We start from the raw sequence: 17067 nt of genomic DNA, 5'->3' as shown, positions 1-17067 counted from the left end.
CCTTTAATAATTATCCATCCATCCATTTTCTGAGCTGCTTCTCCTCACTAGGGTCGCGGGCGTGCTGGAGCCTATCCCAGCTATCATCGGGGAGGAGGTGGGGTACACCCTCAACTGGTTGGCAGCCAATGGCAGGGCACATACAAACAACAACCATTTGCACTCACATTCAAACCTACGGGCAATTTAAAGTTGTCAATTAATCTACCACGCATGTTTTTGGGATGTGGGAGGAAACCGGAGTGCCCGGAGAAAACCCACGCAGGCACGGGGAGAACATGCAAACTCCACACAGGCGGGGCCGGGGATGGAACCCGGGTCCTCAGAACTGTGAGGCTGACGCTCTAACCAGTCGTCCACCGTTCCGCCCCTTTAATAATTATATTATTTTAATTTAATAATTGAACAAGCCGCACTCAGCAGGAACAGCAGGTGTTTGTTTTTATGTATTGTTTTTTATTTCTATTATTTTACTTGTTACTAATTTCTGTACTGGTTGATCTTTGAAGTTATATTAAAAGTTGAGTTTTGGTATATGAATAAATACTTAGTTTTGAAATCAATTATTAATTGTGTTTATTAATCACAATTTCAATATCAAAGTTATCATGATTTTTATTTTTTCCATAATTGCTCATCCCTACATATGGATGTACAACCCCAATTCCAATGAAATTGGGACGTTATGTTAAACAGAATACAATGATTTGCAAATCATGTTCAACCTATATTTAATTGAATAAACTACAAAGACAATAATCTTCAAACTGATAAACCTGATTGTTTTTAGCAAATAATCATTAACTTAGAATTTTATGGCTGCAACACGTTCCAAAAAAGCTGAGAGAGGTGGCAAAAAAGACTGAGAAAGTTGAGGAATGCTCATCAAACACGTGTTTGGAACATCCCACAGGTGAACAGGCTCATTGGGAACAGGTGGGTGCCGTGATTGGGTAGAAAAGGAGCTTCCCTGAATTGCTCTGTCATTCACAAGCAAAGATGGGGCAACAAGTGCGTGAGAAAATAGTCCAACAGTTTAAGGACAATGTTCCTCAACGTACAATTGCAAGGAATTTAGGGATTTCATCATCTACAGTCCATAATATAATCAAAAGGTTCAGAGAATCTGGAGAAATCACTGCATGGAAGTGGCAAGGCCAAAAACCAACATTGAATCCCCGGGACCTTCGATCCCTCAGGCGGCACTGCATCAAAAACCGACATCAATGTGTTAAGGATATCACCACATGGGCTCAGGAACACTTCAGAAAACCAATGTCAGTAAATACAGTTCGGCGCTACATCCGTAAGTGCAACTTGAAACTCTACTATGCAAAGCAAAAGCCATTTATCAACAACAGCCAGAAACGCCGCCGGCTTCTCTGGGCCCGAGCTCATCTAAGTTGGACCGACGCAAAGTGGAAAAGTGTTCTGTGGTCCGACGAGTCCGCATTTCAAATTGTTTTTGGAACTTGTGGACGTCGTGTCCTCCGGGCCAAAGAGGAAAAGAACCATCCGGACTGTTATGGACGCGAAGTTCAAAAGCCGGCATCTGTGATGGTATGGGGCTGTGTTAGTGCCAATGGCATGGGTAACTTACACATCTGTGAAGGCACCATTCATGCTGAAAGGTACATACAGGTTTTGGAGAAACATATGCTGCCATACAAGCGTCATCTTTTTCATGGACACCCCTGCTTATTTCAGCAAAACAATGCCAAACCATATTCTGCACGTGTTACAACAGCGTGGCTTCGTAGTAAAAGAGTGTGCGGGTACTAGAATGGCCTGCCTGCAGTCCAGAACTGTCTCCCATTGAAAATGTGCGGCACATTATGAAGCGTGAAATACCACAACGGAGACCCCGGAATGTGGAACAGCTGAAGCTGTACATCGAGCAAGAATGGGAAAGAATTCCACCTACAAAGCTTCAACAATTAGTGTCCTCAGTTCCCAAATGTTTATTGAATGTTGTTAAAAGAAAAGGTGAGGTAACACAGTGGTAAACATGACCCTGTCCCAGCTTTTTTGGAACGTGTTGTAGCCATAAAATTCTAAGTTAATGATTATTTGCTACAAACAATAAAGTTTATCAGTTTGAACATTAAATATCTTTGTAGTGTAGTCTTTGTAGTGTAGTCAATTAAATATAGGTTGAACATGATTTGCAAATCATTGTATTCTGTTTTTATTTATGTTTAACACATCGTCGCAACTTCATTGGAATTGGGGTTGTACAATACATGGAATCGGTCTCAGCTCCTCAGTATTATTAGTGGTTTCTCTCAGAGGATAAAAAATATATGCCTTTGAGCTATTCGTTAGCCCGTCTATGATGTTTCCCATTATGTGTTAGGATGAAGCTAGCGGACTTTAAGGCAAAGTTATGTGGTTGTCTTAAATCAGGGTGTCCAAACAAAAGGAGCACAAAAAATGTGTTGTTTCCCACCCGTCACGTCAACATTATGCTAGCGATGTCACACTACACGGGGGTATGTTGCTAGCTGAAATGATGGGCTCATAGCTGAAATGATGGGCCACGACGGCGCACGTTTGTCTGCGACGTGTCTGTCGGGTCCAAATCGGACTACAAGTGTGTAGCGTGAGCTCAGCATAAAACGCGGTTCTTGTCAATGTTCATAGTCGAGAGTGTCAAGTGTGTCGAGTCAAAGAAGGTCGGCATTTTCTTTGTACCTGTTCAAATCTCTCTGAACCTGTCTTCATCCGGCCGGCGGTAAAAGTTGACAAGAGGCAGTCGTCCGTGCCCACTGTGACGCTCGCGTCGCATTGCAGCTCAAGAAGTTCCAGCTGCAGGTGCTCTGGAGTGCCATTTGTGTACACGGAAAAATGAGAGGAAAAAAGCGTGCTCTCCTTTCCAAGAGCTGCAAAATCCCGAAAACGCTGTTGAAATTGCTCAGCCCGAGATGAGACGTTTGCTCCGTATCTCACTCCTTACCACACTGATATTGTTCGCTTGCTGCATCTGGAAAAGTAGCAGCTTGATCCGAAAGGCTTTGATTTGTGAATACGGTTGGCTTACCACTGCATTTTGCCCTTGAAAGGCTTGCGTTCAGATTGTTCAGATGTCGCGTTATGTCAACTCAAAATCCCAAATCAGCCAGCCAAACAGGATTAGATAGTTCTAGCATCAGTTCACCCCTCCCTTTTTTGCCAAGAATTGCCTGATTTCCTCCCTCAGAGAGTAGAAGCGCTGCGGCGCAAACCCCCGACTGAGCCGTTTTACGTCATTGTGAGACACAACATCTCCGTGTTTAGCCTGGATGTTGAGTAGAGAATGTTGACATTGGTGGTGGCACAGGGCTTTGGAGCAAATAGAATTCTTGATCACCGGTTTCATAACCTGACCATATTTCAGATGTTTGGCACATACAACTTGTTGTTGAATAATACGGTCGAGTTTTATAGCTTTATCCATTCTTCGCTGACTTTGTTACAGAATAAGGTTGATAATCCACTTTGCTCGCCAACCATGGTAGGAGTGCCATCTGTAATCATCCTAGCCACTTTATTCCACTGAAGTTTCATGTCATGTATGGTAGCAGGAAAATAAGCAAATATCTATCCCTCCAGTTTGGTCTGGAGGTCAATTACTCAGGTTCATTTCACTCTCCACACCTCTCCCAAAAATCAGTAACTGAGCGGTGTCGGAAGCCTCCGTGCCTTCGTCACTGGCTCGTGAAAAAAATCTAAGTCAAGTCCTTTTGTCTCCAACTGTCTCCTAATATTAGATGAAATGCCTTCAATCATCTGTACCACATTGTTACGAGCCAAGCAACATGAGTGGCCAGTATTGGTCAACAACAGATATGCAAAAAGTGCAGCGTGGCGAGACTACTACAGTGAGTGCACGAGTAATGTATAATTGGCCCGACAGAAATGTGACAACAAACTCAAGACAAACAAATTGGCAGCATGTTGCAATGGAATTGTAGGTTAGCTGTTTAAGAAGTTGATGGCAAGAGGGAAGAAGCTGTTGGAATTTCTGCTAGTTCTAGTTTGCATTGATCGGTAGCGCCTACCTGAGGGAAGGAGCTGGTAGAGCTGGTGACCGGGATGTGGAGGGTCCAAGAGGATTTTGCACGCGTGCAAGTCCTCGAGGGTGGGTAGGGGGGTACCGACAATCTTTTCAGCAGTTTTGATTGTCCGTTGCAGTCGGAGTTTGTCCTTTTTTGTGGCAGCACCAAACCAGACTGTGATGGAAGAACACAGGACCGATTCGATGACCGCTGTGTAGAACTGCCTCAACAGCTCCCGTGGCAGGCCATGCTTCCTCTGAAGCCGCAGGAAGTACATCCTCTACTGGGCCTTTTTGAGTATGGAGTTGATATTGGTCTCCCACTTCAGGTACTGAGAGACTGTAATTCCCAGGAACTTGAAGGTCTCCACGGTTAACACAGGGCAGTTGGACAGTGTGAGGGACAGCTGTGGCAAAGGATGCCTCCTGAAGTCCACAATCATCTCTACAGTCTTGAGCGTGTTCAGCTCGAGGTTGCGGTGGCCCCACCACAGCTCCAGCCGCTCCAGTTCCTGTCGATACGCAGACTCATCACAGTCTTTGATGAGGCCGATGACTGCGGTGTCGTCTGCAAACTTCAGGAGTTTGAGATGCGGTCGTTCATGTCGAGAGAGAAGAGCAGCGGAGAGAGGATGCATCCTTGGGGTACCCCGGTGCTGGTGGTGCGTGTGAATGAGGTGGTGTCCCCCAGCCTCACTTGCTGTGTCCTGCCCGTCAGGAAGCTGTAAATGAAATGAAAGTCTCCTTTCCATGTTGTCGTATGCACGATTGTTGTCACGTGTGTGTGTGTTTGTGTGTGTGTGTGTGTGTGAGTAGGCCAGCTGGTGAAGATGCTGCTCTACACAGAAGTGACTCGCTACCTGGACTTCAAAGTGGTGGAGGGAAGCTTTGTCTACAAGGGCGGAAAGATCTACAAGGTGCCATCCACCGAGACTGAGGCGCTAGCTTCCAGTAAGCCAAAATACTGCGATGAGTCGAGCACCGCCAGGAAATGTCACTGTGTAACACCTGTTCTTGAATCTCCAGATTTGATGGGAATGTTCGAGAAGCGCCGCTTCCGCAAGTTCTTAGTCTTCGTGGCTAACTTTGACGAGAACGACCCCAAGACCTTTGAGGGCGTGGACCCCAAGACCACAACAATGAGGGACGTTTACAAGAAGTTTGACTTGGGTCAGGACGTCATTGACTTTACTGGCCACGCCCTGGCCCTCTACAGGACAGATGAGTAAGCGCACTAACGTGCACGTCTATTAACTCGCTCTCTGGCAGCACAATTCCCCACATTGCCAGCAGCCTGTTTTAGAGCATTTTGATTGATTTTCCAAACCCACAGAACCGCAGTATATATATATATATATATAGCCCTGCGATTGGCTGGCAACCAGTACAGGGTGTACCCCGCCTCCTGCCCGATGATAGCTGGGATAGGCTCGAGCAAGCCCGCGACCCTACCGGCTCAGAAAATGGATGGATGAATGGAGATATATATATATGTATATATATATATAAGTATATGTATCTTCTTCTTTTCCTTTGGGCTTGTCCCGTTAGGGGTTGCCACAGCGCGTCATCCTTTTCCATGTAAGCCTATCTCCTGCATCCTCCATCCTCGAACACCAACTGCCATCATGTCTTCCCTCACGACATCCATCAACCTTCTCTTTGGTCTTCCTCTAGCTCTCTTGCCTGGCAGCTCCATCCTCATCATCCTTCTACCAATATACTCACTATTTCTCCTCTGGATTTCTCCTCTGGACGTGTCCATTGAAGTCTGCTCTCTCTAACTTTGTCTCCAAAACATCGAACCTTGGCTGTCCCTCTGATGAGCTCATTTCTAATTTTATCCAACCTGGTCACTCCAAGAGCGAACCTCAACATCTTCATTTCCGCCACCTCCAGCTCTGCTTCCTGTTGTCTCTTCAGTGCCACTGTCTCTAATCCATACATCTTGGCTGGCCTCCCCACTGTTTTATAAACTTTGCCCTACATCCGAGCAGAGACTCTTCTGTCACATAACACACCTGACACCTTCCTCCACCCGTTCCGACCTGCTTGGACCCGTTTCTTCACTTCCTGACCACACTCACCATTGCTCTGGACGGTTGACCCCAAGTATTTAAAGTCCTCCACCCTTGCTACCTCTTCTCCCTGTAGCCTCACTCTTCCCCCACCACCCCTCTCATTCATGCACATATATTCTGTTTTACTTCGGCTAATCTTCATTCCTCTTCTTTCCAGTGCATGCCTCCATCTTTCTAACTGTTCCTCCAGCTGCTCCCTTCTTTCACTGCAGATCACAATGTCATCTGCAAACATCATGGTCCACGGGGATTCCAGTCTAACCTCATCTGTCAGCCTATCCATCACCACTGCAAAAAGGAAGGGGCTCAGGGCTGATCCCTGATGCAGTCCCACGTCCACCTTAAATTCTTCTGTCACACCTACAGAACACCTCACCGCTGTTCTGCCGCCCTCGTACATGTCCTGTATTATTCTAACATACTTCTCTGCCACTCCAGACTTCCGCATGCAGTACCACAGTTCCTCTCTGGGTACTCTGTCATAGGCTTTCTCTAGATCTACAAAGACACAATGTAGCTCCTTCTGACCTTCTCTGTACTTTTCCATCAACATCCTCAAGGCAAATAATGCATCTGTGGTACTCTTTCAAGGCATGAAACCATACTGTTGCTAGCAAATACTCACTTCTTTCCTGAGTCTAGCCTCCACTACTCTTTCCCATAACTTCATTGTGTGGCTCATCAACTTTATTCCTCGATAGTTCCCACAGCTCTGCACATCACCTTTGTTCTTAAAAATGGGCACCAGTACGCTTTTCCTCCATTCCTCAGGCATCTTCTCACCCGCTAGAATTCTATTGAACAAGCTGGTCAAAAACTCCACAGCCACCTAGGTCTCCTAGATGCTTCCATACCTACACAGGAATGTCAACAGGACCAACTGCCTTTCCATTTTTCATTCTCTTTAATGCCTTTCTAACTTCCCCCTTACTAATCATTGCCACTTCCTGGTCCACCACACTTGCCTCTTCTACTCTCCCTTCTCTATCATTTTCCTCATTCATCAACTCCTCGAAGTATTCTTTCCATCTAGCTAGCACACTGCTGGCACCAGTCAACATATTTCCATCTCTATCCTTGCTGGACAGAAGGAAAGACAATGAAGTTATGGGAAAGAGTAGTGGAGGCTCGACTCAGGACAGAAGTGAGTATTTGCGAGCAACAGTATGGTTTCATGCCTAGAAAGAGTACCACAGATGCATTAATTGCCTTGAGGATGTTGATGTAAGAGTACAGAGAAGGTCAGAAGGAGCTGCATTGTGTCTTTGTGGATCTAGAGAAAGTCTATGACAGAGTACCCAGAGAGGAACTGTGGTACTGCAGGCGGACGTCTGGAGTGGAAGAGAAGTATGTTAATACTAATATAGTTTTGTCGGGGTTTGCCTGTGTGGAGTTTGCATGTTCTCCCCGTGCCTAGGTGACACTCCAGTTTCCTCCCACAACCCAAAAACATGCGTGGTAGGTTGATTGAAGACTCTAAATTGCCCGTAGGTGTGAATGTGAGTGCGAATGGTTGTTTGTTTCTATGTGCCCTGCGATTGGCTGGCGACTGGTTCAGGGTGTACCCCGCCTCCAGCCCGAAGATAGTTGGGATAGGCTCCAGCAGCCCGCGACCCTAGTGAGGATACGCGGTAAAGAAAATGGATGGATGGATGGAATATAGTTTTGACCTTATAAGCTCCTCATCCTGGCTGACATACACGGTAACCGATACATTTTTACTTTATTGGTTTACGTGCGTGTTCTTCCTGTGTAGCTCTTCTATTATTTTCTCACAAGATACCTACCGTATTTTCACAACCATAAGGCGCACCGCATTAAAAGGTGCAGTCTCAGTTACGGGGTCTATTTCTGTATTTAACACATACATAAGGCGCACCGTATTATTGGGCGCAGGCATGGTAAAACATATGCTAGCTTAAAACATACGATAGCATGCATCCACACGAAAACAATGTTTTTAAAAAGGCAGCGGGAGCAAAACTGAGTTTGGTTGTACTTTATTGAAGTATTTAACAATGTACTCATGTTATTTTTTGATCTATCCTCATCCACAAATCCATCAAAGTCCTCATCTTCTGTATCCAAAATGAACAGCTGGGCAAGTTCTCCAACAAACACGCCAGGTTCCCTCTCGTTATTGTCAGAGTCAGTCTTGTTGCCGGGGGGCTGTTCAGCAATGATGCCGGCTTTCGCGAAAGTTCGGACAACAGTCAAAGCAGATACCTTAGCCCAGGCATCCACAATCCATTCACATATGGTGGCGTAACTCGCCCGATGTTGTCTCACAGTCTTAGTTGCACCTGGTTTTTCACAGCGGCTGTGAGATGGGCACGCATAGAGTCACAGATCAACAGGGACGGTGCCGCGTGGAAAAAAACATCCGATCTATTTACGTACACCTCACACACCCACTCTCTCATTTTCTCCTCGTCCATCCAGCCCTTTTGATTGGCCTTAACAATGACTTCGGCTGGAAACTTTTCTTTAGGCAGCGTCTTCCTTTTAAAAATCAGTTCTGGCAGTTTCTGTCCATTACCATGGCAACCAAGCACAACAGTAAAAGCCGACTTCTCATGCCCCGTTGTGCGTATCGCTACCGTGGTAGTCCCCTTCTTCTCTACAGTGTGGTTCACCAGGATGTCGAAAGTGAGCGGCACCTCATCCATGTTGATGTGGTTGGGCTGGATGTGTTTGTCGGCAATCCTTTTACTGCAGTAGGAGCGGAAAATGGCCAGCTTTTCCTTGTAATCCGCCGGAGGTTGCTGCGCCACGGTAATCCTTGCGTGGATGGATGGATTTCATAAAACGAAAGCACCAAGACAAACCTCCTTGAAAATGTTAAATTTTCATTTCTTTTGCAAGCGTTATTGCCCTCAGTCGAATGGTGACCGTAGAGATGCTTCTCCCGGCTGTTCTTTGCTCATTAATCCATTGCCCGAGTTGGTGTCATGAACGGAACAGAGGATAGGACCCAAAAATGCACGACTCCAAACCAAATGGACAGTTTCCAAAAAGAGAGGTTTAATAGACGGACATAGGTCGGTACACAGGCAGGCAATCCAAGAAAGGCAACAGGATCCAAAAACATGAGGCAAAGAGGCGAGGTCGATAATCGGAACAGGGTCAAGTCTTACTGTGAGTCTGTGACGTGGAAACAATGAATGCTGGAACGTAACGACAAGGTACAATGAACTGGCGACGAGAGGGAATGAGACACGAGGTTAAATACAAGGGGTAATTTGGGTGAACGAGGCACAGGTGGTAAAGATGCTCACAGTAGCAGGTGTGTGTGAAACAGGGAGAAGACAAAACCCGGAACACACACCCATGACAGTTGGTCTTCCGACTCGGGCCACCTCGCCATGTTTCCGCGGAAACTCAGCTTCGTCGTCTTGACTTGGCGAAGCTCGTTTTCCCGCTTCCTCCACTTGCGAACCGTGGATTTGTTGATCTTGAATTCTCTCGCGGCTGCTCGATTCCCATGTTCCTCCGCGTAACTAATCGCTTGCAGTTTAAACTGTGCTTTGTAAGTGTGTCTCTTCGTAGAAGCCACTTTCGGGGGTCCTTAGCCAAACCGATGTTGTTTTCCACAATGCACATACCGGCGCTATATACCTACTGGGGGCGTGTCTTTAACGTCCTCTGTCACGCGCACCCTTCCCCCTTTACGGCCGCATGCTGTCCTCAGTCACATCCACGTTCTTCAATATAAGCAGCGTGTCGGCAGGAAATGCTCCCAGTCAGTCAAGCAGAGCGCTCATTAAAGTCACACAACAACATTTACAGATTTTGGAACTCGGTGCACACATAAAGCACGCCGCATTATAAAGGGCCCCGTCCATTTTGGAGAAAATTTAAGACTTTTAAGTGCGCCTTATGGTCGTGAAAATGCGGTAATCATTTACCTGCTAATTTGCTGTACAGGTTGCTCTCCGCTGTAACACGGTTACAGACAGAGTGAGCACCTCTAAGCACTTATTCTGGTGATTCACTGGTGTTTAGCTACTCAACAGTTCACGTTAGCTTTGCGATTAGCTACTCTATATCTCTTCTTGCGCTTGTGTCACATGCTTAGCTACTCTTCGTACACCGTCCGTGATAACGGTACATGTCACAATTGTAACTTAGTCGCCACCATGGAGGCAAGGATTACTGTTGTTTCAGAGGAGAAGATCCGCTCTCCGAAAGCGGAATGTTTAGCTGGTAGGTGGTGTGGACTCGGAGCAAGTTAGCTGAGCGCATACCATAAGCATTCTCTCCCTCTTGCAACCACCCAGGGCAGGAGGGAGGATTTTTTTTTTTTTTTTACCAGCTCAGAGTTGTTTAGTTTGCATAGCTTGTCCACAAGTAGCCTGCCTCTTCTGATTGGTGAGTTTGGCAGGATACTTTATGAAGTTGACACTCAGATTGTGGGGTAGTCTAGCAAGTTGCAAATTAAAAAAAAACAAAAAAACATATTTGGCGATCACATGATCGCTTTGTCTGAAATCCCGATTTTTGATCTAAAAACGATAAATCATTCAGCCCTATCACATACTCTGTTTGTACCAAACATATACCTCGTACTCTGCTGGAGTGTGAGGTGCCTAAACCTGCCTGACTGCCGTGTTGGCATTTCTCTCAATCACGACCGACAGACGAAATTCACGGTCTTATGTTGATCTTCTACTCAAAAGCGGTGCTGATCCTGAATCTAAAGCGATGCGACCCTGCCCTCTACAGGGATCTGTTTGTCACCACAGTGGTTTATGAACCTGAATTTTTACAGACAACCTGGGCAAGACCCACACCTACCCGTCGAATATGTTTGTCAATGTTAGTGAACGTTTGGAATCCGTTTCAAAACATCTGCGACTTTGAACGAGTTCAAGTTGACATCAAGCTGTTTCACCCGTGTGTGCAGGATCTAAACCAAGTGTGTTTTTTGTCCTGAGGTACCTGGATTTTCCCTGCCTGGATACTATCAACCGTATCAAACTGTACAGCGAGTCGCTGGCGCGTTACGGGAGGAGCCCGTACCTCTACCCCTTGTATGGCCTTGGAGAGCTGCCGCAGGGATTTGCCAGGTGTCTTGACAATGTTCATTTATTTGCTTTGTGATAGTGATAAAATGCAGTACGCGCATCTGTGCGACTGAACATTTTCTTTTCACCTCGCTTAGGTTGAGTGCCATCTACGGAGGCACCTACATGCTCAACAAGCCGGTGGATGAGATTGTGATTGAAGGCGGCCACGTGATCGGCGTCAAGTCTGAAGGCGAGGTACAACTGGACTCATTCACTGTGGGAAAACGTATTTGACTTCGGCCCACTGCACAATGCGGTCGAACCCGAATGGCAAAAAAGGCGATTCACACCTGCACATTGAGCACTTCAATATATGGACGCCCCGAACAACAAGCTTTTATCGGCGTTTGATGCTGCAAATGCAGTGTCCTGTACATTATCGCATGTATTAAATCATAAAAAGATAGATTAATAGTTAAGGAAGAACCATGTTTCTACAGAGCGAGGTCGTGGGCGAGAATAAAGGTGATAGTGTCAATATCTTAAAAGAGGCTCGCTCACTCCCATTTACTTGAGTGTAACCTGCGTGCTACTAGGAATGGGTACATTTTCACATTTGAACCCGGTACCTGGGAATCGATACCGGTAGCGATTTTCGGTACTTTTGTGTGTTGACTCTTTAAATTCAACATTTATTTTTCATTATATACACTTTGACAATTATAACAAAATAACATCCCAAGTTTAAAAGAAATCGGGGATGAAATAAACAAATAAATACAGCAAACGTATAATATTTTAACCCTATCCCAGCCGACTTCGAACGAAAGGCAGACTACACCCTGAACTGGTCGCCAGTCAGTCACAGGGCAACAATGATTAATAAAGTATAAATAATGCAAACAATGAATAAAATATTACAAAATTCAAAGTGTGATGCAAACTTCTTTGCAATGAACTGCAGGAACGAAGATAAACAGGAATCGAATCATCTTATTGTTGTATTATTAACATTGTAGAGACCGCTGGCTAGCTGCTGCACGTCCTCTATTTTCACTATTTTGTACCTAGCTTTATTGATTTACTAAAGACTGTCTCATATAAATGCTTGACTTCAAACCCATTTGATAGACTCGGCTTGCTCGATCCAGAAAAAGTAGTTTTACAGCCTTTAGCTTTCTGCCGCTTACGGCATCGCCACTCGTTAGCCAAAAGCTAGCGACCGGTGTCTGACGCTTGTGTGGCTACCTTGCGCGCTCTGCGGCTCGGCGTCAGCCTTCTGTTGTGTCCCACGAAGCACGCTCCGCCTTGACCCGGGTTAGCTGGCCCCAGCTCGCTCGCCGTGCCTGGTAACACACCTAACGACCGGCCAGTCGGCTTCGTGTCAAACTCCCGAACGCAACTCCGCCGCTCGGTTACTCGGTGGCGGCGATGTTATGTTTCCGGACCTTTTCAAGCAGGACCCCTCTACTGTTCCACCATACTTTTGAGCTTGTTTGACTCAACATGGTTGTTTGTCGTGAGTAACATCATTATGCTCTTGTGCGGCACTGATGCGTTCAAGTGCGCATGGGAATTGGCCACCACTTCCGCTCCCGCTGCAACGGGCGCACCTAGGTACCGAATTACAGTACCGATTGATTTTACGTGAATCGGTACTTAGCAGTAGTGACCAAAGTCAGTCGGTACCAAAAGATTTACAGATTTTGGTCTTTAAGCGGTACCTAACGCACATACACGTACATTTTGGCCTCAAGCTTTGCTTTTTTTGTCCACAGGTACATTGTAAATTGTATATGTATATGTATCCACCCATCCATCCGTTTTCTCTTCCGCTTATCCTCACAAGGGGATAGGGGGCGTGCTGGAGCCTATCCCAGCTAACTTTGGGCGAGAGGCGGGGTAGACTCTGAACTGGCCGCCACCCGGTTTCGGGGGAAAACATTCGCACTCATATTCACCCCTACGGGCAACTTAGAGTCTTCAATCAACCTACCATGCATGTTTTTGGGACTTGGGAGGAAACCAGAGTACCTGGAGAAAACCCACGCAGGCACGGGGAAAACTGTCAAACTCCACACAGGCATGGCCGGGATTTATACCCCAGTCCTCAGAACTGTGAGGCAGATGTGCTAACCAGTCGTCCACCGTGCCGCCCCCCAAGCAAACATGTGGACAGCTATTTTAACGTGATTACACTGACATTAGCCGTAAATATTGTTGTAAAATACAATATATGCATACAATATATACTATACTCGTATGGCTTGGTGGCAGCCGGCTGTTTCGCCCTCACTTAAAACCCGGAAATGTTTTTTTAGCGTGAGTGAGAGCTTCAGTGCTTTTTGATTGGCTGTCATCTGCCACGGGGTGCGGCAGTGATTCCAATTTTGAGCGGCGACAAAAGCAGTGGCAGACAGACGGGCTCGTCGTGAAAACAGTCGCGTGGCCCAGCAGTGACTCAGTCGGGTTGGGTCGCCGTAGCTTCTGTGGAGCAACACAAAGACGCCCACGGAGCCCCACAGAGACTGCCGCTGCACCCCCCGGTCGTCGGCCCCTGCGAGCTCTCACCGTCGCGGCCGTTTGCGGGGAACTTTCTTGTGCGCCACAGACTCACAGCTGAGCTCAACTAAAGTGAGAAAGTAAGGAATCTGTTCATTAAGAACCATATTCTTTCGTTGGCGTGCAAGTCAGTATTTTATGGACCTGGTTTGCGCGCTGTCAAGGTGCGTCAGTTCACCTGTAATGACTTCTGACACGCCCACCGCACGGACCCGGCTGGTTGGCGGGTAATGGTTTGAGAGGCGTGACTCACTGAAGTCTACAGGAGGGTAGAATTGCCGGACTGTGGAGTTTCCCTGAGACGTGAATGTCATTGAAATCTATTTGGGAAATATGTCATAATTTACATGTGAAATTAAGCGGATGAAAGTTCATCGTCGCCATGCAGTGAGACGTGTGCACCGTTCATGTAACATGATATTTTGAAGGGGCATGTGTTTTTGCATTCTATATTTAATACATCCATCCACCCATTCTCTAAACCACCTATCTTCACTGGGGTCACGGGTGCGCTGGCGCCTATCTCAGAACTCCGGGCAAGATGCGGGGTAACTGGTCGCCAGCCAGTTGTCAATTTATTCAATGCAATAAAAGTAATTTCATCAGAAACCAGAATACTGAGCTCACAACTGAACGCACGAGCCGGCCCGCATCAATAGAAAAGCGAGTGAAGCAGCTTTTGTTGATCAGCGTTGCCCAGCAACCATGCTGGCATAAATGCTGCTTGCAGGTGAAAAGAAAAATTCTGCTGGGGCTCAAGTTTTTTTCTGACAATTAAGTCAGAAAAGCACAGAGCTACGCTTTTCTGACTTAAGCACACAGGAGAATCTCCCCCTAAGAGATTCCATTCAGTACAGTCACTTAAAAAATGTGTTCATTTGACCGAGTTATTTGTGAATCACAACCCTACTCGAGCCCCACGCACCTGCACACCACTTATGTGCAGCCTTGCTGATGAGCGTTTTTTCATTTTCAGCAGTCTCTGCGGTCTCCTCTTGGAGGCGCTGTTGCCTAACTGTTAGAAGGGACTTGGCGTGCGAGAGGTCACAAGGGGGTAATACCTGAATGAGTTAATTACGTCCCACCATCAAGTGAGAGTGAGGTGTCCAGGCCATCCATCCATCCATCCATTTTCTGAGCCGCTTATCCTCACAAGGGTCGCGGGAGTGCTGGAGCCTATCCCAGCTGTCATCGGGCAGGAGACGGGGTACACCCAGAACTGGTCGCCAGCCGTTCGCAGGGCACATACAAACAAAGAACCAGTCGCACTCACATTCACACCTACGGGCAATTTAGAGTCTTCAATCAACCTACCGCGCATGTTTTTGGAAAGTGGGAGGAAACCGAAGTGCCCGGAGAAAATCCACGCAGGCACGGGGAGAACATGCAAACTCCACACAGGCGGGGCCGGGGATTGGAACCCCGTTCCTCAGAACTGTGAGGCTGACGCTCTAACCAGTCCCCGCCGTGTCAAGGCCAATGGAGGAATTTTGGTTTATCATCCCTGTGTTAATGGCGTTGGCAAGGAGGTGTTAATCCCATTACTTTGTTACAATGATGCAGACAGAGAGCTTAGTTTCTGATCGCTCAGGAAGGTTGATGTTCCTCTGGCGGGATGTGGGGGTTCCGAGACCAAGGAAGAAGTTTGCGTATTCCTCATTGGGGCCCAGCCCGCCAGAGCTAGCCGACGGGTCCGGCGATTTTCATGACACGAGTCATGGAAGTGATTTGAGTTTGATTTGTGACAGGTGGCTCGCTGCAAGCAGCTGATCTGCGACCCCAGCTACATCGCCGAGCGCGTGCGCAAGGCCGGCCAGGTGATCCGCGTCATCTGCATCCTCAGCCATCCCATCAAAAACACCAACGACGCCAATTCCTGCCAGATCATCATCCCGCAGAATCAGCTCAACCGGAACTCAGGTGAGCTCCGATAAAAGGTGCAGGTGTCATAAAGTTATCGATTATTAATGAGAGCTCATCGTCCTTCGTGCAGACATCTACGTGTGCATGATCTCTTACGCCCACAACGTGGCGGCCCAGGGGAAGTACATCGCTATCGTCAGCACCACGGTGGAAACCGGCGAGCCAGAGTCCGAAATCCAACCCGCCTTCGAGCTGCTGGAGCCCATTGACCAAAAGTAAGTCCTTCCTTCCAGCCGACATTTCGCTGAAGAACAATCACATCACGCTCATCGTAGATCTTCAATTCAATTCAAAATTGAGGGATTATTTTATTTATTTACTTTTTAATTGCAGATTTGTGGCTATCAGTGATCTGTACGAGCCCACAGATGATGGTACAGAGAGCCAGGTGAGATTATCACATTGGGCATTGTCACCAAAAACACATCACGTCATTCAGGGGTGGAAAATTACTGCCACACCTCCGTATCGTTTCTGGTAAATTTCCAATCGAAATTAAACGTTCCAAATTGGAAACTTTGCATGGGAATGAACTGGGAATTGAAGGTCATGAAATGAAAACGTTTCATGTTCCAGCATCAACCGTTACGCTCGTGTGTTAGAATATTGAACCCAAAAAGCACAGCCACAACAACTTGAGCAAAACGCACAATAATTTGATTTAAACAAGGGAACACGACAAACATGAGAGAGACAAATAGACAAGACAAATAACCATAACGAAAAACGTCAACAGAAGGTTGATACGGAAACACGAGAAGCAGCGAGCACTCAATAAACTGAGATGAATGGCCGAGCCATGACGACCGAGGCGCCGAAATATAAAGTATACAAGACATGGTAAAATAATCAAAACGGAAGCACGGGTGACAAACAAATCTACACTGCACAAGAGTGGAACAAACACTAGGTTTATACCTAGTGTTTGTGTTTGAAAGCAGATACGACATGGAATGCGGTGGTGAAAAGCACACAAATGACAACTAGCAAACAACGAGGAGGAAACAATATTGCGGCGACGAGCTCCCATCTGTCTGGCGCTTAAGAACCGAACTGATGATGATTCAGAGCAGGTGTGCGCCAGAGGCTCCGCCCATCCACGGACCCAGGCACTGGAAAAATACAGAAACAAATGAGTACCACAACACGGGCTCACGACATAAACACTGTTTCATCATAAGAAGCCAAGGCACCAATTTGCATGAAATCTGCTTTTACAGATTTACATTCTGCAGGTGTAAAAAAGGAGAGAACATTTAGTTTTAGTGTCCTTTATATTTACTCACATGCACTTTATATAGTAGCTTTCTTCCGTCTGTGACCAATCATGTGTGACTTCTTCTGGTTTTGGCAGATGTTGACTAGCGACAGCGCCTCGTGCAGTACAACATCGAAAACGGCGGTGGCCGTGAAATTCTGTTGCTTTGATCCATTTCTTGGAACGACAATAATCTCG

General features: G+C 46.6%; 1 protein-coding gene across 2 annotated transcripts in view; it reads left to right on the top strand.

The window, feature by feature from the left end:
• Positions 1 to 17067, top strand: part of gdi1 (GDP dissociation inhibitor 1) — a 28055-nt gene that overhangs the window by 8176 nt on the left and 2812 nt on the right. Inside the window, exons 4-11 of one of the 2 annotated variants that reach the window (XM_061694268.1) lie at positions 4853 to 4987; positions 5063 to 5261; positions 11055 to 11186; positions 11282 to 11381; positions 15437 to 15608; positions 15682 to 15826; positions 15945 to 15999; positions 16553 to 17063. In XM_061694268.1, coding sequence (XP_061550252.1) covers positions 4853 to 4987; positions 5063 to 5261; positions 11055 to 11186; positions 11282 to 11381; positions 15437 to 15608; positions 15682 to 15826; positions 15945 to 15999; positions 16553 to 16576 — 962 coding nt within the window. In that variant the 3' untranslated portion in view covers positions 16577 to 17063. Of the gene's footprint in view, positions 1 to 4852; positions 4988 to 5062; positions 5262 to 11054; positions 11187 to 11281; positions 11382 to 15436; positions 15609 to 15681; positions 15827 to 15944; positions 16000 to 16552; positions 17064 to 17067 lie in introns of those variants that run through there. The other variant, XM_061694259.1, reaches the window with a different exon arrangement.

The sequence above is a fragment of the Phycodurus eques genome, chromosome 1 (genome assembly GCF_024500275.1).
Source record: "Phycodurus eques isolate BA_2022a chromosome 1, UOR_Pequ_1.1, whole genome shotgun sequence".
Lineage (NCBI taxonomy): Eukaryota > Metazoa > Chordata > Actinopteri > Syngnathiformes > Syngnathidae > Phycodurus > Phycodurus eques.
This window is presented reverse-complemented; position numbering and strand designations above follow the sequence as displayed.